Source organism: Coptis chinensis, chromosome 1 (assembly GCF_015680905.1).
Source record: "Coptis chinensis isolate HL-2020 chromosome 1, ASM1568090v1, whole genome shotgun sequence".
Classification (NCBI taxonomy): domain Eukaryota; kingdom Viridiplantae; phylum Streptophyta; class Magnoliopsida; order Ranunculales; family Ranunculaceae; genus Coptis; species Coptis chinensis.
The window spans coordinates 65,360,116-65,386,505 of NC_141456.1; the positions used below are offsets into that span (position 1 = coordinate 65,360,116).

The 26,390-nt window shown below is 39.9% G+C and overlaps 3 protein-coding genes across 9 annotated transcripts; 1 reads left to right on the forward strand and 2 right to left on the reverse strand.

Annotated features, from left to right (window-relative positions):
• Positions 1-70: 70 nt before the first annotated feature.
• On the forward strand, positions 71-2,378 carry LOC147524957 (uncharacterized). Its single transcript, XM_086604797.1, has one exon. It carries the CDS (start codon positions 325-327, stop codon positions 2,254-2,256), a length of 1,932 nt encoding a protein of 643 aa, XP_086460923.1. The 5' UTR covers positions 71-324; the 3' UTR covers positions 2,257-2,378.
• A 1,437-nt stretch (positions 2,379-3,815) lies between these two features.
• Positions 3,816-19,797, reverse strand: LOC147524958 (uncharacterized). Of its 7 annotated transcripts, none has more exons than XR_015220942.1 (5): positions 19,480-19,796; positions 19,277-19,348; positions 19,178-19,214; positions 6,508-6,620; positions 3,816-4,979 (listed from the first exon to the last, which is right to left on the reverse strand). XR_015220942.1 is itself a non-coding variant. In XM_086604814.1 (5 exons), exons 1-5 carry the CDS (start codon positions 19,454-19,456, stop codon positions 4,225-4,227), a joined length of 345 nt encoding a protein of 114 aa, XP_086460940.1. In that variant the 5' UTR covers positions 19,457-19,797; the 3' UTR covers positions 3,816-4,224. The 7 variants fall into 7 exon arrangements, 2 of the variants coding, with proteins under 2 accessions (XP_086460940.1, XP_086460935.1); XR_015220940.1 differs by having other exon boundaries at positions 3,816-4,228; positions 4,788-4,979; positions 19,178-19,348; positions 19,480-19,794; XM_086604814.1 differs by lacking the exon at positions 19,178-19,214 and having other exon boundaries at positions 3,816-4,228; positions 4,840-4,979; positions 19,441-19,797.
• LOC147524959 (uncharacterized) lies at positions 16,410-17,491 on the reverse strand. Its single transcript, XM_086557734.1, has 2 exons — positions 17,290-17,491; positions 16,410-17,212 (listed from the first exon to the last, which is right to left on the reverse strand). Exon 2 carries the CDS (start codon positions 17,085-17,087, stop codon positions 16,410-16,412), a length of 678 nt encoding a protein of 225 aa, XP_086413860.1. The 5' UTR covers positions 17,088-17,212; positions 17,290-17,491.
• Positions 19,798-26,390: the final 6,593 nt, after the last annotated feature.

Here is a 26,390-nt window from a genome sequence, read left to right on the forward strand (position 1 = left end):
ACGGAGTAAGAGATTAATGTTACTTTGTACACCTTGGTAGGAGACGCTCCTCGTGAAAGCTTTATTAGTGGACATATATAGTTATTAGAAGTATGTAAGTAAGATGAGCTCAGTGATTCTAAATTAGATGTTTTGGATTAATGACAATATCCTTGCACTGATGCACGAATCTTTTGTTGCTATGTGGCAGTGATTATCATTGATTATGTATTGAAATGTCGATACAAAACAGCTTACAGCTTAATTATATATGAAGTAAGAAACAAGTCCTGATCAAAAAGCTCCACTAATCACTTTTCATTTTTCCCGCCAGAGAAAAAAAAAATGGCCATTACAATCAAATCCTCAAAACCCGGCACAAGAATAACATCACTTTCACTTGACAAATTCCTCACAACTCAAAAAAACATGTCAAAACCATCTCCAAAACTCTTCAACGACGATTTCTCACCAAACAACAATAATGACTCATCCTCGTTATCCACATTCCCCATTTTACGCATTCTAGAGTCACGCAATATCAATAACTTAAAAGCATTCAAACAGCTTCATACTCAACTTATTGTTTCTAACCTTTTTCAACACTCTCTTGCCGCGAGTCGAGTTATAAAGAAACTTTGCACTTACCCTTATATGATTAATCATGCTGTTGTTATCTTCTTACGTATAGATGAACCTGATGCTTTTATTTGTAATACTATTATTAAATCTTATGTGAAGTTGAATGAGTATGATAATGCTATTAAGTTTTATTATGGACATATGGTTAGAAGAGGTGTTGAGCATAATCATTATACTTTTCCTATTTTAGTTAAGGTTTCTGCGGAACTTGGGTCCGTTTATGAAGGGGAGAAAGCCCATGGTAGGATTGTGAAGAGAGGGTTTGAGGTAGATTTGTTTGTGAGGAATGCACTCATTTATATGTATTCCAAGATTGGGAGAGTTTGGGATGCGAGGAAGGTGTTTGGTGAGAGGTGTGAGTTGGATTTGGTGTCGTGGAATTCGATGATTGATGGGTATGTGAAGAATGGGGAAGTTGGTGTTGCGAGGGAGTGTTTTGATGTGATGTCTGAAAGGGATGTTTGGAGCTGGAATTCGATGATTGCGGGTTATGTTGGAGTTGGGGATATGGAGGCGGCTCGAGGGCTTTTTGAGGGGATGGTGGCTAGAGATGTTGTTAGTTGGAACTCTATGGTTGATGGGTATGCGAGGATTGGGAATGTTTCGGTTGCTCGTGAACTTTTTGATTTGATGAGGAGTCGAAATGTGGTGTCTTGGAATACCATGTTGGCTCTTTATGCGCGTAGAAAGGATAACGCTGAGTGTCTGAGATTGTTTGATAGGATGATGCAGGAAGGAGAGGTAAAACCGAATGAGGCTACTCTAATGAGTGTACTGACTGCTTGCGCGAACTTGGGTAAACTCGATAGAGGTAGATGGATTCATTCCTACATAGAAGAAAATGAACGAATTGAACCGGATGTGTTATTGTCAACTTCGTTACTAACAATGTACGCGAAATGCGGGGCCATGGACTTGGCAAGAGAAGTCTTCAGTGAAATGCAGGAGAGGAGTGTTGTGTCATGGAACTCTATGATAATGGGCTATGGCATGCATGGGTATGGTGAGAAGGCTCTTGAGATGTTCTTGGAGATGGAAAAGAGTGGAGAAACACCTAATGGTGCAACTTTTGTTTGTGTTTTATCTGCTTGTACCCATGCAGGAATGGTGTTGGAGGGTTGGTGGTACTTTGATTTGATGAAAAGAGTTTACAAGATTGAGCCAAAAGTTGAACACTATGGTTGTATGGTTGATCTACTTGGTCGTGCTGGATTGATGAAAGATTCAGAGGAGCTTATACAGAAGATGCCGATGGAGGCAGGGCCACCCTTGTGGGGAGCTCTATTGTCTGCTTGCGAGACTCATTCAAATTTTGAGCTTGGAGAGAGAGTGGCGAAGAGACTAATTGAGTTGGAACCAAGGGATGTAGGGCCTTATGTGCTGTTATCAAACATATATGCCAGGGAAGGTAAATGGGATGATGTTGAGAAAGTGAGAATGATGATGAGAGAGCAGGGATTGCAGAAAGCTGCAGGATTAAGCCTAATTGACATTGCTGAGGCAAATAATCAGTATGAATCGATCCACAAGAGAAGCATGGTGTCTTCCATGTTGAGTGAAATGGGTGCACAAATTAAGTTACGTAGAGATGGTGAAATCCCAAAGTGTCCCAGCTCTTATAATTTCAGACTGTAGTACTACATATACTAGAGTACTACAAGAACCAGTGGCTACATCACCAAATGTTGTTAGTGTCGTTTACTTATTTATTTTTTCCCCAATATTTATACAGAATCATTTCATAAGGTGCTCAAAAACTGTGGCTGTCTTCTCTGTGTTTGTGATTTATCAATCTTTTGTTATCTTAAGCTGGGAATGAGGCAGATCCCGACTGAATCTTATTGAGACAAAATGGGATTACATCCTAGTGTCCATGCAGCGCCATGGAAACATACGGGTCCCAAAGAGTTGAGAAAAAGGGCCAACAAGCATATTTTACAAGCTTGTCTAGCCAATCGGTTTGCCTGACAAGTCTGCGTTTTTGTCTGGATACAGTAATGCTTGAACTCCATACTCATGAAGCTGTTTGCCACCTTGTTTCTTGGATCTCCAAGAAGAACGTGGCTTGCCCTGAACACTCGACTGCTTTCTTGTAGTCTGACGCAACATAAATCTGTTCTTACATCAAGTCTTTCCCCCATTTGAACGCCTGTGACAATTACTTGAACTTCAATTGCAATTGCAGACGGCCGATTAGCATCCCTGCTGATTCAACCATAAAACAGTTCGAACTTTATTGAAAGAACAATCCGTGTTAAGGCACATGGTTTCTCCCACTTACAGAAACTAGGAACCCTTTCAATAAGGTTGATCTGCTGCATTTTTAATATATTAGGCAGTGTCCTACTATCAGGTTTATCGTCATCTTTCTTATTCTTTGTAAGCATTCTTCGTTTATTCCCTGATAAGCCTTTCTGAATATTCTTCCATACCAGTCTTGTCAAATGCTATAAACAGTAGCGCGCACATACACTTACACTTGAGTATTCATGCACTGATCTTATTTTCCATTCAAGGTGTATCCATTCTCTTTTATATTTGTTTGTCTGACTCATACCTATATACTATGCCGCAAACTAGAGTGAATTAATGGTTCCTTCTTCCTAATCCAAATTGTCTGGAGGGTCCTTTCTCAATACTCAATAGTGGTGACACTTCTTTCCTTTGACCTGCAATTAAGGGAGAAGGATCTCGGATAAGAGAACCTTACAAATAAAATTGCTCACTTGTTTGAATCACAATTAGTGAAACTTGCAGGCATTGTAGGCTCAGGAAGATCCGGCAACTCCAGCGAGTAATTAGAGGTGCTAACAAGAGCTGGTTTTTAGTTTTAACAAGCTTTTTATTGGTAAGCTCAATGTGTTGTTAGAGAGACTTGGTAAAACAATAGTTGTCAAAAAATTCGTCACGCTTTGTTGTCCAACGGATTCTTAATTATTCACTAATGAGTTCCAACTTTAATCTATGACAGCATTGCTATCTTTCTTTCTTTTTCTTCTTTTGATTTCACAAGTTATAAAACTGCCATTATAGTACAAAATCGCAGTAATTTGTTTCAAACTTTCATCACGTCTGCTGAGTTTTCAGAGATCGGCATCAAGTACGCCGTGTTAATATTTTATGTTGGAACTTCATTTGCAGTATATGTTCCCTATTATAAAGTTTTGTATTCTTCTGACACAGCTATCGCCATATTGGTAATATGAAAACCTTTCTATTAAGTTAAGTGTAATCAAACAAGAAGAATACTGTCAGTGTCACATACAAGACTCAAGACAATGTACAGGTTGATAGACTCATTCTCCACCAAAACAACAAATTGTATGAACCACACTTCAGCAGCTATCCTAAAGTAAAAAATGAACCGAGTCGACACCAGCAAAGGTCAACAAGAAGTGGCTCCGAACTTGCTATGAATGGATTAGAACAGTTGAACAACTTCACAACTCAAAATGAGACGAAGAAATAAAGAACGCCACCGGGATCAGAAAGGGAACTTCGAAGAATATGAGGAGCCATCCAAGTGCCTCTAGCTTTCTTGAATGGCCTTTTCACTTTTGATCTTCGCCAACTGAGAGAGCAACATGGCATTCACTTTACTCTTCAGCTGAAAGGACGAAGTACGTAAAACTTTAGCTTCATAAATATCTTCCATATAATAAAATAACAAATAAGTAAATGGAAAAACACAACGCTTTCAGGCTACGCACTTTCAATTTTGTTTTCCTTCCCTTTTTTCTTTGGTTAAAGTATTTGCTGAGCTCCATCTTATTTATGTAATAAACGGATCTCCGATTTATATTCCACTGGTACATTATGTCATTAATAGACTTCTATCTTATCTACAAATCATGATTTCATCATTATGCAACTTCTAGTGTTTTGGATGTCAAGATTTGCAGTTTTATTTTATCGTTTGAAGCTTCTTTTAAGTACCCCCATTCGATTACGGCAACTAGTCCTTATGTTCTTTTCTGGTCTCCTATTTTGTTCTCAAAAGGACATTGATCTCTCCAGATCAGCGCCAACCCTCTTGTCTGAAAATGACTAGTCCAGTCACATTCTTTACTTTATGGATAACTTAGAGATAACTTAAATTGCATTTAGCCTTAAACGAATTGAAACAAAAAATCGCAAGCATAAGCCTCATCAAGTCCAAGTCCTACTTCACTCTTAACTGACACAGGGATGGCTCCATCAGGTTCAGCTTTCCTGTACCTCGCCATCTCGAGATCATCTTCTTCACCATCTTCTGTAATTAAGTGGGCAGGTGCTTCTTGCAACAGATCACATTTAGAGACAACGTCGATCCAAAGGTGATTACTGAACCTCTCGCGCACTTCTTTACACGTGACGAACTGCACAAAGAGATAGTAACATGAAACAACCAAAGAGATCAACAGAGTAGGACGTGAAATGGAAAAATGGTTGCCTATAATACCCATTTCTAGAATGGCCACAAAATGTGCAGGTTTCAGGATACAATCATAGGAATGTAATATTGGATTTGCACACAAAATCTGGCAATGCCTACATAAATAAATTACGACATCACAACAAGAAAAATAAGACTGAACATTTCTTGCATTGTTAATAACCCAAGCTTCTAAGATTATGATAATACTCTAAACAAATGAGTCTTGGACTCTTGGATGAAACCAGTCTCCATAATCTGGGATATTCTTGCCAGCAAAACCAAAAGAAATCAGCTGATGGATTTCTACTTTTATATAATAAAGAATTAAGGATTTATTAATAAATCATTAGTCAAACTCTAAAAGGACAAATCACCCCTCTGCATGCTTTCTCTTGCCAATGCTTCAATTGGCACTCAATATTCTTGCACACCTTTATAGCTAACAGTTCCTTTGATTACTTTAACATTCAACCATTTACCTACTGGTTAGAGTATAAATAAGTAAAATCAAACACATGATAGAGTAGATATATTGGTGCAAGCAGTATAAAGTGTTCTAAAATGGTGCCTAGAGCCGGCCCAGCCGTGGGCGCAGTCCACCTAGGAAGCTGTCTAGGGCCCCTATATTTTGGACCAAACCAGGGCGCCTAGTAGGTAGTAATGGACTATCACTTGTTCAGGCCTAATCTGTCAAGTTGCAAATTATAAACCAGATGAAAGAAAATAGTAATAAACTCTTGTGGCCCAACCCCTTTTCAAGTAAACAAACACTTAGCCAGACTCTTGTGGTCCAATTGCAGAATTCTTCTTTGTCTGACAACTAATAAACCAACAACAGTAACAAGTAACTTATTCATTGGGAATCGGCAGCTATAAGCCTGTAACAATATTAGCCAGTACAATTTCATGACGGCAATGCATTCAAATTATATAGTTATCCAAAAAAACAAAAAACTAAATAAGCCCATCTATCATAATGAAACCAACACTTGTGCCATCATTACTTTGCGTCAGCATTGTTGTGAAAAATAACATATAACTTTAGGTACAGAAAAAAATAATAACAATAAATAAATAAATAAATTCCTAGTGTGAAATCATATTTACTTTTCTATATAGGGCCTCATTGTAGGAGTTTGTCTAGCCCCCCAAAAACTCAAGGTTGGCCCTGATGGTGCCACCTTGCGTCCTCTCATTGGCAATAAATGAACAAAGCAAAGACTACTAATAACTTACTCATCAACTGATAGCTTCATTAGACAGAGACCATCATACACTTGAAACAAGGAAAGTACAACAGAAGGCCCTAAACTCAAGTCTCAACTACATAGTTCCCATTCTTGAAAGCTAGGCCAACCATTAAGCTAAAAAAATTCTTGAAATGTGACTTATCTGCACATTAAATCCCTGCACCTAAGGCTCAACAGTTCAAAAGAAAAATGGATTGAGAATTTGAGACAATTTTGCACCTGATCAGAAGGTGAGCTACCACATTCTCCTGATAAATTGTGAACGTATAATACTGCAGTCGGGAGATGAGAGAGGACAGCTAGCGTTAACTTTTCCAAATTATTTCTGGCATCTTCAAGTTGGACACATCACACAAAAAGGAAATTAAGTTAATTACATCACATAGATAACATAACTGAATACAAAATGAATAATAAAAGTAAAACAACAACAAACTTAATGAACCAAAATCAATTAATGACATGTGATCATATTCTTGTTGTTTACAGAAGCATCTTCGGTTAGTAATGTACTTCCTCTTATTACTATTGACCGTTCTGAATTAGCCCGAAAAGTGAAACAATCACATTTCCTTGCAATTCCATTATCACCTGTTAATAAATGGCAATCTTTTGGAGATGCAGAAGAATGAGGGATTCTTGTGAGTTACACTTTTCTTTGGCTCTCCACTATCATAAATGGAAACTGGCCTATTCTAACATTGGGTAAATTGTGCAAGCTAGACTCCAACTGATTAAGTCATTATCGAAATAAACTTAAATGTCTGACTGCTGATAGCTGGGCTTTGAGTATACAAGAGAAAATAAAGAAAAACGTCAGGCAGAGGCAGGATCATAGTAGTCAATTTAAACAGCTTCTCATCCATCTCAACTCACCGAAATAAGGACCAGACTTATTCTGTCCAATATGGGGATAAAAAGTCAAAGCTGAAGTCCTCATGCTATTTAGAATGGGCATTTGTTAATTCATTTTGAATATGTTTAAGACAGCGAACAATCTAGCTAAAGCTTGAGGCAGTGTTTTTTGGTACTGTTATTCCCTGATTATACAACGTCATTTCTACCAGTTAAAAATGGGATCCTCTGCTCATTATTTTTCATCTAGAGGATCTCTAAATCCGAGTGCTTCAGAAAGAAAAACACTCATCTCTCGGTTGATTGTGTACCCAACTTCTTTCATTGTCAAGAAGAGAAACAAGAAAAAAGAGGGATTGGATGTTCATTTTCATATAATCACCTGATCTATTCATTTTAGGTGAAACATGTCAAATTGTAGGTTCCATTGATGATGTGTGCACATATCAAAGTTATACACTCATTAAAGGACCCAAAAAGAGTATGCCAATATAGACTTCTTTGTAATTATATCTTGAACAAAACTATAAAAAATTTACTGAACATTCTCAAGAAATACTAAGGGTAATTTCCCAATTAGTAACCCATAATGTCAATCTGTTCCCAAGTAGTAACCACTCTTCAATTTTGACTTTTCAACCTCACTTTTGACACTTTTGCCCTTCTCCCTTTTTTCAAACAATGCCCACGTGGACATGCAACACTCTCTCTCTACTGCAACACTCTCTCTCCTTATTTGAAGTGATTTGAAGTGATTTGATGGGTGTGTGGATAGATACCATAGATTATCTTAGAGATGAAGAGATGCAAATGAACGGTCACGAACGCATCTGTGGTTTAAAACCATCGAGATTCGTAAACATTAAGATGGACGGTTATTTACATTAACACTGTTCATATACTATTTTTATTATAAATAAAATTATTTTTAATAAGAAAAATGTATAAATAATAAGATTCTTGTAAAAATAACAAGAATAATGATAAAAGGATAAGATTCTTGTAAAAATAACAAGATAAAAATCATGAATTAAACCAACCCATGTATTAAACCCTTAAAACTAAGCAAAATGTACACAAAGATTCACGGGGACATGTTACGGTTCTACAACTATCATCAACAAAACCGCAAAAGCACCAGAACATAAACATAAACCCCTAAGACAAAACATAAACCCCAACATAAAAACTGAACAGAACATAACAACAGACATAACAACCCTTAATCTTCATCGTCTTCATCTTCCTCCTCGTCTTCATCTTCCTCGTCTTCATCATCGCCATCATCCCCAGAACTGGAACTATCATCATCATGTTGGTCTTCCCACATGTAATCAGTAGGGTCTTCAACAAAATAAGGATCATACATCTCTTCTTCTTCATCGTCTTCTTCTTCATCAGTGTAGTCATCAGTAGAATAACTATCCCACATTTTCTCGTACTCGTCACTTGAGTAATCAGTGGTTTCACCGCTTGAACATCCAGGAAGAGGCATGTTGATAACTTTGGTAGACTTAACTTTGGTAGATTTAACTTTGGTAGATTGTTGCTTTGGTAGATTGTTGCTAACAGAAAGAATATTAGAATGTGAGAGATGAGAGAGATCAAATTTCAGATGACTATTTCAAAGATAAGTGTTTGCGGGAAACGAGGCGTTGTAATTATGTGGGGTGGTTAGTTTTCTTTTCACCTTACCGTAAATGGTCATCATGACACACAAACAATGAAGGGACAGGCAAGACCAAAATTAATTTAGAAAATGAAGTGAATTTTGACCCTTTGTCAAACCCAATGTAATTCATTTGTTGCCATATTAGAGGACATGCAAGTATGCAACTCGACTAAATTACCCCGAAATTAACCCATAAATGGACCCTAAATGGATTGAATGAATAATTTGGGTACCCATATATAATTATCAATGTACAAGAAAGTTACTGATAGTCTTAAGGCCACAATATAGTTATTCATTGGACAGACGAATATGAATATCATTATTTTGGCGGGAAATTTGAGGATTGACATGTGTCCCCAATTTAAAGGCAATCAAACCCTTTTTTTCTTTTTTCAAATACCCATGTTTATTTCATGATATCTAGTGGCAAGCATGCTTCGGCATGTTAAAAAGCTTCATGTAGAATGTTAATCTTTATACTGAATTTACTGAATTTTTTTAACCTTATTAGAATTAATTATTTAGACAATGTATAGTAAAGTTGCTGATAGTTCTAGGGTAGTAATATGTTTGTTCATTAGATAGAGGAATCAACATGGACATCAGTATTTTGGCGGGAAATAAAGTTGGGTACCTAATGAAGTCTGACACGCGGTGGAGGAAATGACCTTGGAACGTACGTGTTACATTAACCAAAACTTAAAGAAATCAATTGGGAATTAGGGGGAAAAACTGTCCTACCGAAGCTCAATTAAATTTGGAAACCCTAATTTTTAGTTTCACTTCAATCTCCAGATTATAACCCCACCCTCATTTTATCTTTTACGGTTCAATTATTGGTGGAGAAATGAGGAAGCTTAACCCGACATGTAGAATGTCATTAGATAAAATGCAGAAATTATTTGGTGGATTTAGTAAGGAAGAAATGGAGGATTTTGAGAATTCTGTTTTGGAAGCTTTTGCAAATCCAAAAATATGCACACAACAACTACTCTAGTTTGTGCCATAGTTAGCCATAAAGTTGGTAGACTTTGCTATCGAATTGGTAACAAAGATTTGGTATTCAAGAAGAGTGATGTTGCATTGATTATGGGTCTTAGTGTAAACTCATTTGCTAACTCATTCTACACCACTCGACATGAAGAACAAACACATCAGAATTTCGTGCTAGGTTTTTTAAAGGAAGCACTGTTAGTGAGACAGAAATATTAGATGCTTTAGTGGTGGCAAAATCCAGTGGTAGTGAAGATAAAAGTGATATATTTAGGCTCAATAGGTTGTATGTGCTGCTCCAAGTTGTGCTTCCCGGATCTTCTAAATTTGTAGATGGAAGGTATGTTGATCTTGCAGAGGACCTAGCTGCTTTTGATCAGTTTCCATGGGGCACACCTTGCTTTGAGATGTTGGAATACTGTTTGGATGATATTTACAAAAATGTGTTAGATGAGAAGGACTCCTTTGCAGTTTATGGTTGTGTTATTTGTTTTGATATTTGGGCATACCTTCACATCCCCTCTCTTGGGGCTCGTAGGGCATTGAATGGTAAATTCCCAAGAATACTAGATTGGGTTCAGTTGCCTCCCAAGAACTTACATCTCCAGACCTGGAAGAAGAAGCTCGAGCCTCTTAAGGGTAAGGTTGTTGCCTTTGACACTTTGGATATTGAAGAAGAAGAAATGAATGAAGATGTAATGAAGGTGGCTTTCAACCAACAAAGCCAGCCACACAAAGCCCGGTTTCAGAGGAGATGCTTCAGAGACAGGCACACCTACTGAAAGGCCTTGTAAGCATATGATTGAAACTCTGCATTGTTGATTATAAACTCTACATTGTTGATTATAAACTCTGCATTGCATTGTTGATTATAAACTCTGCATTGTTAATTATATTCTCGCAGAATCTGGATACATCAAAGCAATGCATTTGACATCTGTTGCATTTATAAGAGAGGTTCTTAAACTGAAAATATCAGGAAGTATATATTACATTTGTGTTGACTCACAGGATGGGTTCTTAAACTTGATATATCAGAAACTCTATGGTAGTTTTATGTTAACCGATAAGATAGGTTCAGAACCGGATATATCGGGAACTTTATGTTAGTGCTCATAAGGTAGATAGGACTCATAAGATAGGACTCTATGATACACCGGCAATGCTTACTTCAACTAACTTTTGAATCTGAGGTTAGGGTGGCTCGGAATGACATCAAGTCTGAAATTAGGGCATGTATGGAGACAATACCAAAGGGGTTTTCTTGGGTGGGAAGAAAAGTGGATTGGGTGAACCATCATCATCCGGGGGTTGTGAAGGGACCAAGAACAAAGAAAACAAGGGGAAGAAAGGCGTGTTCACACCAATGCTATCTTTGTTGTCAAAAACCTACTACACGGTTTGTTAAGAATAAGGTTAAAGCTGTTGTGGAAGAAGCTGTGTCTACCCCACCTTCTAAGAGGAAGTCATCATCCCCACCTTCTAAGAGGAAGTCATCATCCTCTAAGAAAGTTACATTTGATCTTTCACATGAGGTTGAAGAAAATAGAAAAAGAGGAGTGAATGCGGGGTTTAAAATGGTAAGGAGGAGGGGTGAAGAGAAACATAGTATGCAAAGAAGTGAGAGTCCGACCACCAAGGTTAAGTAAAGTAGAGAGGTCAGAAGGCTAGCAAAAGGCAAACACTTTTGAAAAGAAATCAAGTCAGTGAGAAAAGAAAAGACATGGAGGCTAAGAGCAAGGAAGCTAACAAACCAAAAAGAAGAAGAAATTTGATTGGTTTAGGTGAGGAAGAAGAAGATGGAGAGGGAGAGGGTAGTGAAACTGATCTTGTTGCAGCAGCTGATGTTTTGAGAGATATTAGTGAAGAGTTACCCAAGACTCCTCATGATGACCAGGTGATGGGGGAAGACCATGTACATGGTTTTTTCCAAGAACCTGAACATGAACATGAAGGCCCTTATGATAATGATGAGGGTGCTCCAGAGTTTTTAGTTGAGGAGGTTCAAGAGAGGGTTGTAAATACCTACAAATGTCAAGAGAATGTGGTTCAGGAGTCTTTGAGCAATGAAGTGCAGGAAGAGGGTGTGAAAGAGCCTGTTGATGAGAATGTGGTTGGCTAAAGTTCCCTAGTGGAAGTCTATAATATGGATGTTGTTGAGCATGTGCCATTTATTAGTCCCTTGGACATTGCTCCTGGTGATGGTCCCTGGGCTACACATAATGTTGATGTTCCCTCCAATGATGATGTTGATATTGATGGGGAAGAAGTCCTGAACTCAGAAATGGAGAAGGTCACATTTTCTGCTTTACTTTCTTGCAAAAGATCGACATAACCGACTTGCTGTATTGTCACCCACAACCGCCAAACCTTTGAGGTAGATAGTCGACTAAAATCTATTGTTGTTATGAAATCTAAAAATGATAATGTGATGTTGGGAGAACGTGATAATGATGTAGATGATGATGATGATTGTGGAGGGGAAATGGTGTCCCCCGATGTGGTGCGATACTGAGTCAAATGGCAAGTGAAATGGAAAAGAAAACTGAAGAAACACACCAAAGAAGAAAGAAGAGAAGAAGGGAAGGGATGCAAGGTCGGTCATGGAAGAAAACATTGGACGAGGAATGTGATGAACCCGATCAAGTCCGCTCCGCCAAAACATTTATCAAGAAAACCACCACCAAAGGTGACCTCCCTCGTACTACGGTACTATTGGAAGATGTTCACAAGGTTGTACAGTCCACAGAACTGTTTAGATGCTAGAGTGTTTGGATACAACCAGTCTATTTCAGTGCAAAGTTTCCATTCATTGCATGGAAGAGAGTGGGTAGATGGGGAGGTCAGTACACAACTAACATATTATCTTACATATTAACTAGCAGCAACTAACATATTAACCATCAGCAACTACCATATTAACTAGCAGCAACTAACATATTAACCATCAGCAACTACCATATTAACTAGCAGCAACTTACATATTAACCATCAGCAACTAACATATTAACCATCAGCAACTTCTGCATAATAATTTTTAAAATTCTATGACTCAGGTGATCACCATATATGTGAAAGCTGTTGATCAGTGGTACATCCAACATTGTAAGGAAAATGGCATTCCGAAGAAGAAACATATACTATCATTGAGGATGTATACTTTTTACGTAAGTTGTATCTCATTGGTTGATGGAATTTGTTTTGTATAGTTCACCTTTTATCGATGAAGTACTTTATGATTTTGTTGATGTAGAAATTCATGAACAGAGAGTATACAAACTTTAAGAAGAAGATGGAAGACCAAACCTTCAGTGGTGCAACTCCTGATGACAGAGTAGATAGTGGTGCGTATCATCCACATGAAGTTGTTAAAGAGTACTTAGACCCTTATGAAGGAAGAATTAGAGATCAAGCACACCCATCCAGGGCAATGGGTCTTATCATTCCTCTTCAAGTTGAAGGTAGCCACTGGGTTCTTGAAGTCTACAATTTTGGAAAGAGAAAAATCTACAACTATGATTCTCTTGGTCTCAAGAAAGTTTCTGATGAGCAACTTGCTATAGAGACTTGTCTTACTTATGTCATGAGGTGTGCTGATCCATCGCCACCTCATGATTTGGGAGCCCCTTGGGCTCGTGAGTTTGTGCCTGTTACTCAACAACCAGATACAAATAGTTGTGGCCTATTTTGCCTAGCCTATCTAGACTGCCTTCTGAGGGGTGTACCTGAGGAAGTAAACAAAATAGATATGCAACCTCATCAAATGAGGAAGAGGATTGGAATGGATATAATTAATTGTGGGTTGAATCCGGATCTCGTTTCAAAAAGCAGACAAGAGCAATTGCAGAAGAGTTTGGAGGATGCTAAAGAAGTCGGTACGTGAGCAGGGGAATCACTATGAAACAGCTTGGTGGATGCTACTTCTTCTATTTTGTGTTTAGTTGTCTAATTTTAGTATGGTAATATCATTTTGTGGTGCCGTTAATATCATCAGCTACGAATTTGTGATGATGGAATTTGTCATTCATTGCTTCATGCTTTCATGGAGTGATGAGTTAAGTTTTTAGTGAAGCATTTTTTATGGAATTAGTTGCTGATAGGTCCTGCAATGCAATATGTTTTTAGTGAAGCATTTATTATGGAATTAGTTGCTGATAGGTCCTGCAATGCAATATGGTTATTGGAATATTTTGTTTCATCAAACATTTGTGTATAGTTTAGGCGGGAAATGTTCAGGGAATAGTTTGGCGCCAACACCACTTGGGCGGGAAAATAGTGTGTTTCCTTTATAAGTACAAACTGGGTTGCCTTTCTTGGTCCATCCCATTTCTCTTTCTCTTTATTTTCTCGTTCAAAATGGGTGGGGGTGAGGATGGTGAGGATTCTACCAAGAATAATACAAATGTTGGTTCATCATCAACCAACTATAGCAAATGTTTTGAGTGTGGGGAAACTGGGCACTGGAAGATCAACTGTCCATGGGCAAGTACGCACTGTCCGCTATGCTCAAGTACGAATATGAGGTATGGTGTAAGTACAAAGCCACATAGTCTAGGAAGAAGGTTTCTCTCATGCAGGGCCGGTCCATGCAAGGGTTTTGAATGGATAGATCTAGAAGGTGAAGGGACACATAAGGCTAAAGCACCTGCTAGTGAAGCAAAGGTAACAAAGGAAAACCAGTTGCAAATCACCATTGATGGTCCTATTAAAATGAAAATAGAGGGCAGTGTTGATGATGTTAGCCTACTTGTAAAGAAACTATCCATTAGAGACTGACCATGTCCTTGTTATAGTTACTGATATTAATAGTACAAGAAGATGTCTGTTCAAACCAAATTAATTATGAAACCAAAATTGCCAACCAATACTATCCAAAATAAAGCCACAGGGTAACAATTTACCACTAACATATATGCAACTGCAAGTGCCAATTTCAAACAAACCAAAGCTACCACTGAAAGATCATATGTACTCTTCATATGCAAAATCTGGTGGAATCCCAGCTGAAAAATCAATCCACTTAGCATCATCACTGGCAACCGTGCAAGTTGCCTTATTGTGTCCAAGACCACCACAACGCGTACACCTTCTTCTTTGCACTGGGACTCCCTCTCCTTTAGAGCGCTTTCTCTTTTTCTGTGGTCTTCCGGGCATCACCTCATCAACGGGTGGACGGACGATGATGCCATCATAAACCCAAACCCACTGTTCTTTTCCTCTTAATGGTGTCCAGTTCTCTCTATATGTATCCATCATCGTTTCTTTTGTGTACCAATGCAAGCAAAAGTCATATGCACATAGCTTACAGTGATCGATTGCCTTCATAGCATGGCTACAAGGAAGACCAACCTGTTGAAAGAAACCGCATGTGCAAGTCTTCTCCAAAAGGTCTACGGTGTCAGTACGGTCTAGTGATTGCACAGAATAAACGTGCTCACTTGCCTTTGTTGCTGTGAAACGTCTACTCGAATATCTCGACGAGATGAGCACTTCCTCAGCTGATTTGGTCAGTTTTGTCTTCAGCTTTGACGCCATCACCCGGTAGTCATAAAAATGTTTCATTATGTTCAACCTGATACCATTGACAAGAGATGTCACTGGCATAGCTCTCTCTGGAAGTATCATCTTGTTCCAGCTCTCTATGTGATTTGTGTAGCAAATGCCATACCTTCTCATTGGAGCAAAAGCACAACACCACGACTCTTTCGGAATCTTTACAATCTTTGCATAACCTTTGCTGTCGGCACAATAAATTTGGCTCATAAGTCTTACAAATTCTGCTGTTCATAAGTTTCAGCAGCTCTCTTCACCTTCCCTTTTGTCTCTTGCTTAGTCATACAATTTGAAATGTGTTGTGCACAAAAGCAATGGACCCATTAGGAAGTATTTTAGGCCGCGGCTTGAAGAATGCTTACATGCCTATCGAGAGAAGAACAAAGTTTTGCTCCGTCCAACAACAAGGTCTCTTAACTTTTCAAAACCAATCCCGGTGGTCATTATTTTCCTTTGGGACTATGGCAAATGCAATTGGAAACACGTGGCTATCGCCATTAGCCGCGCGATAGCGTTAGTATGATTGAGTTGTACCTACCTGTCATGAAAGTGCCATCAATCATAATCAATGGACGAAGACATCTTTTTGCTTTCGGGACGGTGGCCAGTAGCTCACAAACAAACGTTCAAACTTGTGCTCAGGGGCCGATGACGTTTGCAGCTCGGTGAAACAATCTGAATCCACTCTTTTAAGTTCTTTACAATAATTTGGCAACATTTGGTACGACTGACTAAAGCTTCCCCTTATCTGCAAGCAAAAAAGCGAAACAAACATAAGTTAGTTGTTGCTACTATTGCGTTAATTAGTTGCTGATATAACCAAGGCAGTTACCTTTTGCATTGCAATTTCTTTTGCTTTCCAAGCAACTTTATACGACACATTTGTCTGGTGTGCGTCCTTAACCTCCAACTGCAGAATCGTTTTGAGCCATATCAATATTGTCCCTAAGTTTCAATTTCACAACTTCTGAAACCCATTTTGCATCAGCTTGTTTATTAGTTGCAATTGCTTTATCTTGTGAACATGTATGTGCTTCTCTAAAGGTTATAATAACCCATATATCAGAACCAGTGGTCGGCTTTGCAAACAAATGAAATGTGCAAACCGGGGAGACTTACATTTCATATAAATCCTTCCGAGGAGAGAAGTGCTCACGACGACGAAATCAAACATGTTTGCTATTGCGTATGACTTCATGTCTTTTATAAGATCATCCCGAGTAGGATAGTGTTGTCCTACTTTAGGAGGAACAAACTTCAGGTTCACATGAGGAGGAGTTACATCCACTTTAGCTGGTGTTTCTGGACTATGGGGAGAGCGAAGAGGATCATATCCTTGATGTAAGTCTTCTGAATTGAGATCTTCTGCACCGAATAGCGTAGCATCAACCATTCCATCTGTTTCAATATCAGGTTCACTTTGGCCTTCATCATCATTAACAGTCATATCAGGTTCACTTTGGCCTTCCTCATCATTAACAGTCATAGGTGTGCCTCCCCAAAAAAACTCTTGACTACGGTTAGGAGTAGACCATACATCACAATCATCATCCAATAATTGAACTTCATCATCATCATCTTGATTACCACCATTTACTACTCTAACTTCATCATCATCAGCTCCATCCTTTACTTGTACTACTTCTTCTTCTTCAAAATTAACTTCATGTAGTATTTCAACTTCATCATCATCACCCTCATTATTGTCAATATTTTGATTCATGGAAATTCTATATTCCTCGGGGACGTCCTCTGTATCACCATATGGATTTTGGGAATCAAAGTCATCATAATCAGGTTGATCGAGATCTGGTACACCATCTTGCTCATCACCATCATTGACCGTCCCTGTATAATATCAGTAATTAGCTCTCCACTATCAGCAACTGGAACTATATGTTACCTTGCAAGGCTATAGTGTGTACCTTCCACAAACGGAGAAGGCGGTGTGACCGTTTCTCTTATCTGTACTGAAGGTTCAGGTGTAACTTCAGAGGAAACACCCTCTGGCCAAATATCTATATTTCAATGAACACTCAGTAAGTTCCACACCACTATCAGCGACAGGTAAGCTATCATCTATCAACATATCCCATTGATATCGAAGACTTACCCGCCATTACCTTTTCGAACGTTGACAAGCCGTGAGGTTGAATGTGTTCTTCGACGCCGTGAATCTCCACATCTTCCCATTGATGAGTCCCCACTCTCCCCCCTCCGGGGTTGGTCAAAGGGACTTTCTGGAAAACCAAAGATTCATAACTATCAGGAAATAAAGCATGTACCCACCCTCACTAATAATGACCAAACCAAATGGAACTGCATTACTTACCAATTGCTTCATCGACAAGTTTAAATTGGTTAATAGGACGCTTCTGACGAGCTAGCTCCTTCTGTTTCAGAAAAGAGTGTTTCAGAGGAGAAACAGTGCTTGGACTCGCGTCTTTCTGTTTTAAAAAAGAGTGTTTGACAGGAGAAACACTGCTTGGAGTCGCGTCTTTCTTAAACAACTCAGTAGCAACTTCTTTCTTCTTAGCATTAGGCTGTCCATTGCTTACCACTTCTACTTCGTTGATAACCCAAACCATCATTGTTTTTCTTGGAGACTTTCTTTGTTTCATAATCATGTTCAAATAATCTGTTTCTTCATCAATTCGACACGGGGACTTCTTCGTCAAGTATCTTATAGAAAAAGTAGATCTTTTTTCGACAACACACCTTCCACGGTACTCATGAATCCTTCAAATGAAATACCCCCATCACAAACTCTCAATTTCACCTCGCCACCAACATACTTCATCCGGCCATACTTGTCCGCTTTCATCTCCCCATTGTAGTGAATAAGAACATCAAAAGAAGTACCTAACCAGTAAGTATAAAAAAAACAACCAAAAAGCAATGGTTACAAAAAGTATCTAACCATAAACCATAAAAACTGAAAAGTAAATTCAAACATTTAAGCACAAACTAGACCCAACTAGTTAAACTAACACTTTTAGGACATTTATGACAGAATCCATCTTAAATGCCTTAATATTAAACCCAACATTAAATATAGAATCAACATGGAAACCACAACATGCTACCACAACTATATAATCAACATGCATTTATGCATGGAGACGTCATAGCTGTCTTCAAAACCCTCTTCCTTGAAAGATGAAACATCAAACAAACAAAACACTAAACTACGTGGAACAAAACCGTAGACCCAAGGCCCTAGATAGCTTAAAAAACAACAAACTATACCTTTATCATGTGAATGTGTCATGTTTTCCATGTCAAACCTTAAAAAATACAAAAAGCAGAGGGACAATGACGAGGAAGAAGAAGAAACAACCAAGAAAAAACAAAACTTTGAGCTTTTGTCCTTATTTTTTAGGTTGGCTCAAAATCTGAGGTAAAAGTTGTAAAGGTAATCGACAACAAAAAAAATCGAGAGTTGCTGATAGTTTATTAGTCAGTTGCTTCTTCATTATAGCAACCACAGATACTACAACATGTTTGATTAACGTGTTTTCTTGATCAAGATCCAACGGTTGTCCATCACTGTAAAGTCAAACTCATGAGGTACAATATGACAGAGTTATGCGCAGTAGGTAAAGAGGGGAGAGAGAGTGTTGCATGTCCACGTGGGCATTGTTTGAAAAAAGGGAGAAGGGCAAAAGTGTCAAAAGTGAGGTTGAAAAGTCAAAATTGAAGAGTGGTTACTACTTGGGAACAGATTGACATTATGGGTTACTAATTGGGAAATTACCCAAATACTAAAGCAGTACAGCGAGGAAAAACATTGCATGCTTTGAAGTGCCTTACCATCAAATCACTTCAAGAGTCCAGGGGTGTCTGTCACCTACAGCCAATGTCATCACTTTTTAGATAGAACAACACGGAAAACCGGTAGGAGTGACTAACCTGGAATCGTTGGTAATTCACACTGATGTGACCCATCAGGATTCCTCTTGTTGTGAAAGGGTAGTTGCACACCTGTGTAGAAGAAACAAAGTGTGAATACAGAAAACAAAAGCTCCAATTGAAGGAAATTTTGTAGACATAATATACATAAACTACATATTTACATGATGTATAAAACATATGATTAAGCAAAAGAGTAGTACAATTGGTCCGGCCTTGGGTTTGCTCCCCATTGGTCACTAGTTCGATTCTCCTCAAGGCCACTGAATTTCCAACCAGGACTCCTGTAAGCTGGCCCAGACACCCGGTTAGCAAAAAACATTTCTGACAAAAATGGGTTAGAAATCCAGGCAGATTTTTTTTTCTTTTTTGCTCCGAATGTTAGGAGGAAAGAAATTGTGATGGCAAATGTGGGCCTGGCTGTCAAAGCACAGCTGGGTTATTGGACCGGAATTGAGCTAAGGGCACCTCCTTTCAAGAGAGATTTTGATTTCTCTTATCCCATTAAGTATTTTATAAATTAGCATCAGACATATAGAGGGCTAAATTAGCATCAGACATATAGAGGGCTAAAGTTATTGGCTAGAGACGGAATTTGTGGACAGGCACCAAAATGGACAGCAGCATTTCATTGGTCCACATAAGCCTGACCCACGTCAGACATTAGTATTTTCCAAAATCGAAATGAAGTGGCAGAGGGCCAAATTGTTGCTCTCAAAAAAATAAAAAATAAAAAATAAAAAACAAAATAAAAGCAGCAAACCACCCTGCCATTCTGCCAAATGCCCAAATGTTTCCGGTCCTTATTGTTATCTATTTTTATACTTTTAAGAGTCGTGATAAGGAGAGATCATTCTCTCTAAATTTTGGAGAGAATAGCCGTTGGATGGATAAATTCCTTCTCGAGATCGAGGTTGTTGCATGGCCCACAACTGACAAACCACACCAAACCGTATGATCATGTCATCCAACGGCCGATATGAAGTGCGCACTAGATTTAGAGAGAATGATCTCTCCTTATCATTTGCCTACTTTTAATGGAAACCCTTTACAACTTCTTCTCATTATGTTATTTTCTTTAAAAAAATGGCTCATTCTCCAACCTTTACAATTGAACATAGCCATGAAAGGTAAATATCAAATTTGGTAAGTTTTGAACAGACCTCGGGCTTCCTGTTCAGAGTATACAGACTAGTGATGATTTTCCCACATTCGGAGCTCCAACAAGACAGAGTGTTAGAGTGTCCAGATCAACAACAGGCACTGCTCACAACCTCTGCATGCCCACTAGGATCATTAAAGTTTAAGTATTTAAAATTTCTAAAACAATAAAGACCAAAAAATCACTCTCAGAGCAAAGCATCTAAAACACTTTCAAAAATAAATGGGAGTAAAATGATGGGTAATATCAACAAATCAACATAAACACGCAACATTTTTAAGTAGATGTCCATGGATAAAGTGTGTTCATATGTCCCCATATATGTAATTACTGGATACTTGGCACTACAACACTAACAGACTTCATGGGAACTCCAGCCTGCTATTTTGTTATTTCTTCTATAACTTGTTCCTTCTTCTTCCAAACAGTTTATGCAATCCTCCTACCAACAACTTTGCATTAACTTTAGAATTTTGTTGAGAATAGGTTCACAAGACTTTATCAAGGAGAAGCCAAAAAAAGGAGAAACTATACATTTTGATAAGGTGATAAGAGTGACAGAAACTACACAAACTGGAAAATACTACTCTTACAATTTAGCTTCCACTCGATAAAAATGTCTACGATTATAGCTTTGTATATCTCTAATCCCTCAACATTAACAAATATAGCTTCCGTGTTTTTGACTTCATTACTTGTATCGGTCCTTCTCATGAGGAAGTCTGATCACGTTAAAGTCACCCGCTACACACCAAGAACCACCCCTACTGAAGGTATTAACGTCATCATGTTCTCCCAAGAAGCAAACTCCATATTCACTTAAAGCTTTCCCTTCGAATAACAGAATGATCAAGTGAAGTTTGAACAAACACAAAGATAGATCTAAGAAGATTTAAGGCTTCCTGTTCCCTCCCTTGGTAATAAAAACCCACAGCCTAATAAACTCCTTGGTATGTCTAGACAACCATAAGGATGGTATCGCTTTTAGAAAATTAGAATGAACCTCGTTATGAGCCACCAAAGCTAAAGGAGACGCCTCTCCCAGACGAACTAACAAACCCTCCTCGACTCTTAACGTCTCCTCTCCCTCCCTCATCTCCAAAGACAAAAACCCAGTATCATTTAGCTCCACATTATCAGCCGTATCTGACTGAAAGAAACATGGCTCAAACTTGTTATATTTTGAATTGTAGTTCAAAGCTTTCGAGTTTTTTGGTTTGGAGGAAGGAACTCTGGACTTGGAAAATGTGTCATTGAATAATAGCAAATGCACTTACCATAGCTCATGCAAATAGTTTAACCCAGTGAAGCCTTCAGGCACAAACATTTGTCAACAAATAAAGAAAATAATTTTCTGAAAAGTCTCAGACTCATGTCTAAACCAACAAAAGCGCTTCACTAAAGAGGCACATTCAAATCTCCAGGAACTTGGCTAGCCTTATTCAAAAATAAAATCACCATATTTTGCATGTATATTTCAATTTATTTACATTTTCTTTTTAAAATTTTAGATATATAAAATACTTTTATTAAGACCTAATTTTTTTATGGATATGATCTACTCATCATGTAGACCATCCTCACAAAAAATCATCTTATTTGGATATGTCTAACCTTGCGGAAACTAGTGTTGAAATTTGAAGTTTTATCTAACGGTCAAGAATTTTCCGATTTCGTAACAATATTTGATATAGTTAGACTTCTTTGAATGAGCCGAAATTTTGTGGACATGTTATCTATAGTGGAGAGATCATATATACAATATATCAGCCCTAAATTCAACTTTTAAGTCCACATTTTTCTTAGATGTGTGCACAATGTAACATTCACAATATATTTTAAATCTTAACATATCCAATTTGCGTTACAATTTATGAGTCTACAACACCGTGGATGAGGATCTTCATGCTATTTTCTTTCATATGAGACTCAGACGGCTCGCTCTCTTTCTCCTGCGTTTCCACATACTGAACTTTTGCAACAATTGTTTTACCCTCATGGAAATATTCAGAATTGTGGCATTATTAGGGAACAGTAACTTGAGGTGTTCAATTTAATGGTCCAGTAGCTCCTTGCTAATTGAGACTCATTTGTTTCATTTTGTAACTCCATGTAAAGTTTTGTTTTGAGAGGAATGGAATGGATTTTATTGATAAAAAAAAGAGAGAAAAGTACCCACAACTGTAGTCGTGGGAATCGTAAGTAAAATAAAGGATAACAGAGGAACTGAACTCCATCACCCTCGCTATACCTCTCTTGTCAGCTACGTGGTATTTCAGAACACATGTGTAAAGGTGTGATTTGGTTTTCCCTTACAAACAGTCGTTAGAGGACTGGATTAGGTTTTTTAGATGAGACCGAGTTCGACTTAAGAGCGAACTGCCTACGTATCTTACTCTGGGTTTCTTAGGGGAGAGTAGAATCAGGTCTGGCGTAGTTCATAGGAGGGGTATTTATAGAGATTGAGAGTGTATCCTTGCTCTCCACGTGTAAAGGATGTCCTAAATGAGGGGTGGAGATTAGGATTGCACGTGAGAACTGTTTTAAATAGGTCTCTTTGTAATGATGTGGATTGGCAGTCTATACAAGTAGCTTGCGGCCGTGACCAGTGGCTGACGGTCAGGATATGTACAAGTACATCTTTAGTCATGATTGCTTATGGATAGGGGGTCTGCGTCACTTCCTAGCGTAGTTCGCATTATCTTTGCGATAAATGCGTAGCGTCTACTTGGTTCGCGAACGCGAATGCGTGTTCATAGGTCGATGTGTTATTTCCACCATGTTAAGCGCGTGCTGGTTAGAGAATATCACTCCCCTACACAGCCCCCTCTCCGTAGGTTGTGAAAACGACCTGCTGAGAGAGATTGGTAGTGCGCGTGAACTATGTGAGAGGTGGAAATTTCCAACGATCGGTGAGAAACGGCTCGTGTCAACCATGTGAGCTAGCGGGTGTGAAAGGTTGACGCGTGTGCAGCACGTGACAGGATCTGAGCAGTTGCAGCGAAGATAACGTGGCGCCCCGTTTTCTCGGGATGTGAAAAGACAGGACAGTTGGTTGGAAGTCGTGGGCAGCTAGGGCTAGGGTGTAATCATGATGCCTTGGAAACTGGAGGGGCGGTTGCTCAAAAATTTTACTTGCCCTGTTGAGACTTCATTTGGCTGCTTCGTCTGGTAGAGAGAACTTCATTATCGCATCATCCTTCAGGTTAGTTCTCTGCCATTTTTGAACCTCTTCTTCTTGTTTGGTGCTAAACCCTTGTACTAGAGTTGTTAGGATACGCTGTTAGGTACTAGTAGTTAGATTTGTTAGGTTTAGAAGGGAAAATGTCTGATTCTGATGACACTCGATCTAATGAAGTTCGTGAAGTGTCTCTTGGATGGGATGACGAAGGTGATGAGAAAGACGAATCTGTGTGTGGGATGGGAGAGAGTGATGATGAAGGTGAGGCGGCTGAAGGGGCAGGCAGTGAGGAAGATGTGGCTCGATCTGCGTCTGTAGCTGCTGAAGCTAGCACTTCAGGTCGCGGTGAGGGGTCGTCGTCTTCAAACGGCGTGCCGCCTAGGGCTGTGGATAAACATGCTTTGAGGGCATTCCCATATCTGCGAAAGAAATATGGGATAACTGTAAGCGACCTGGAGATCCACGAGCCTGATCGTAGCGCTCTGGTTTTTGGCGAGAGGTACATCCCACCCAATCATGGGGTGATTATCTGTGAGGGGCAGCTGAGGGCGCACATGACAATACCGTTCTCCAAGCTGGTGTGTGAGTTTCTGAACCGTTGTGGCAAGGCGCCTGTTCAGTTTGTGGGGAACACTTGGCGATTGTTTAAGGTTTTCGACCTTTTAAACGCCAGTGGTGAGTATCGAATCGAGGTCGCTAATGTGATCGAGCACTACCTCGTAAAGCGATCTAGGTCGCTGAACTTTAGCCTGCAAACACGAGCTACGCTGTCGGGCGTTCTGGACGGTAAGAGTAACGAGTCGTGGGACAAACGACCGTTGCTCCTTGTAGGACGCTACTGTGCTAGCGGGTTCAGTGTGAACAATAAAGTATGCAACTTTACTGGTGGGTGGCAGCGCGCTGTCTGCTTAGGTTATCTTGATTTTGTAGAACGTATAATGAATCTGTTGTCTTGTTGATTATGCAGATATCCGCCTGAAAAAGGAGTCAAGTCGACAGGTGATTGAGAAGTTTTCTTGCTTGTCGCGGGAGGAAAAACAGGCTAAGCTACCAGAAGTTGCACATTTCTTTTTGCCATTCGGGAGAGGAGAGTAGAGGGAGGCCCGCCGGGGTAACTGAGTGGGAATTCGAAGAAAGCTGTGATGGAGAAGCGGAAGAGACGGGTGACGCTGGGAGGGAAGTCCTGGTCGGGCGTCTTTGGGGTGAAGCGACCCGGCAGAAGTCTTGGGAATGGTGGTTTGGGAGGGGTCTTGACATCCCGGATGCGTATCTTTGACATCCCGCGGAAGGCGGCTCGGGTGGTTGAGATCGCACTGGGTGGTGACGTGCGGACTGGGGGGAGGGCGGCTCGCAACCCGAGGACGAGGCCGATGCCCGACTTCAACGTCCTAGGTGAGGACGCGGCTGAGGTTGCCCCGGAGGTCGCTCGACCCAAGGTTGTTGGTGATCCCTCTGGCAAGATGAAGGGAAAAGCTGGTGCGAGAGAGAGGTAGGGGGCCGGCCTTTGGGAAGGGAAGGACGAAGCCGGAGCAACTTGTCAGACGTTGATGAGGTCTCTGGGAAGAAACGCTATGTGAGGAGGTCCGACTGCAGCTACAAGTGCGCCCCTATAGTTGCTTGCCTGCTAGAGGGGATGACCCTGGACGGTGATAGGAAAGACTTGGATGCGAAGGAGCTGGAGTCGAACCTGAGGGGGATGGACAAGGTGCTGTGCCTGGTATGTGTCTTTTGCGCTATTCTTGATTGTGTTATTGCGATAAACGCTGTTGTTTGATAATGATCTAAAATAAGATGCGATCTGTCACAGCTGATCGCTAGTTACCAGAAGTTGAAAACGGCTGCGCAGATAGCTGAACTGGAGAAGGCGGACGTTGAGTCGCTACGGGACGAGCTGTTGAATCTGGTCGTGCAAGAGGCGAAAAAGACCGCCCCGGATCTTGCTGAGGCCTCACTCGGCGCTGCTGATTCGAGAAGACCTCTGCGGTGAATGAGTCGACCGAGTTGAAGCATGAGGTAGAGGCGTTGAAGGGCCAACTAGCCGCAGCGAACCCTTATGCTGAACGCTGTAAGACTTCCACTCGGCAAGCCAAAGAGGCCTACCTCGCCATCCGTGCTGAGGTGGAGGAGCTGGAAAGGAAGATGGACGACTTGCAAGAGGAGCGGGAACGCCGGGCTTCGGGCGAGCTCGAAAGTGGCCTGCCCGAAGAGGCCGCCTCTGTTCCTGTAGTTGTGCCACCCTCTCTAGCTGATTTGATTATTGAGCGGCTTGGGGGCCCCCGTTCTCCCATAGGCCGGATGGCGATCGATCACGGTGGCGTCCTCCGGTGGTGCAAGCTCCATGTCTGTTTTGGATGTTGTTCTTGGTGAAGTTGTACGCGAAAATGTTTAGAATCACCATCTTTTTTTTTTTTTGTTGTAGTGGGCTTCTGGCCGTAAACAATAGAGCTGGTTTCCTAGGTTGACCTGGGCAGCTCGCTTTTTCTTCTTTGCTATTGATTATGATACTTGACGTTTAATTGTCTTTGGATTTCACGAGTATTCTCAAAGAGACGGCTAATCTAATGGAAGGGTGTCCTCGTTGTTTTTAGGTCGTTCCCTATTTGAATGTGTACCTTGTCGTTCTTTCGCGTTAGGCCTTGCCTTGTGTATGAGAGGAATGTTTATATCTGCAAGCGTGTGTCTGCTTTTATGAACTAAATGGTATAGGTCGTCTGTATCGATGAGGACGCTGGACGTTCTGTACTTTGGTGCGGTCTGAGCTGCATTGCGTG

What these genes read in the sequence shown, in the direction of transcription:
- LOC147524957 (XM_086604797.1), top strand. Translation starts at nt 325, where the DNA reads ATGGCCATTACAATCAAATCCTCAAAACCCGGCACAAGAATAACATCA.
- LOC147524959 (XM_086557734.1), bottom strand. Translation starts at nt 17,087, where the DNA reads ATGAATCAAAATATTGACAATAATGAGGGTGATGATGATGAAGTTGAA.
- LOC147524958 (XM_086604809.1), bottom strand. An exon ending in TGAATTACCAACGATTCCAG is followed by an intron (nt 6,621 to 19,276) that starts GTTAGTCACTCC and finishes TCCAACTTGAAG; the next exon opens with ATGCCAGAAATAATTTGGAA. An exon ending in GTAGCTCACCTTCTGATCAG is followed by an intron (nt 4,980 to 6,507) that starts GTGCAAAATTGT and finishes CTCTTTGTGCAG; the next exon opens with TTCGTCACGTGTAAAGAAGT.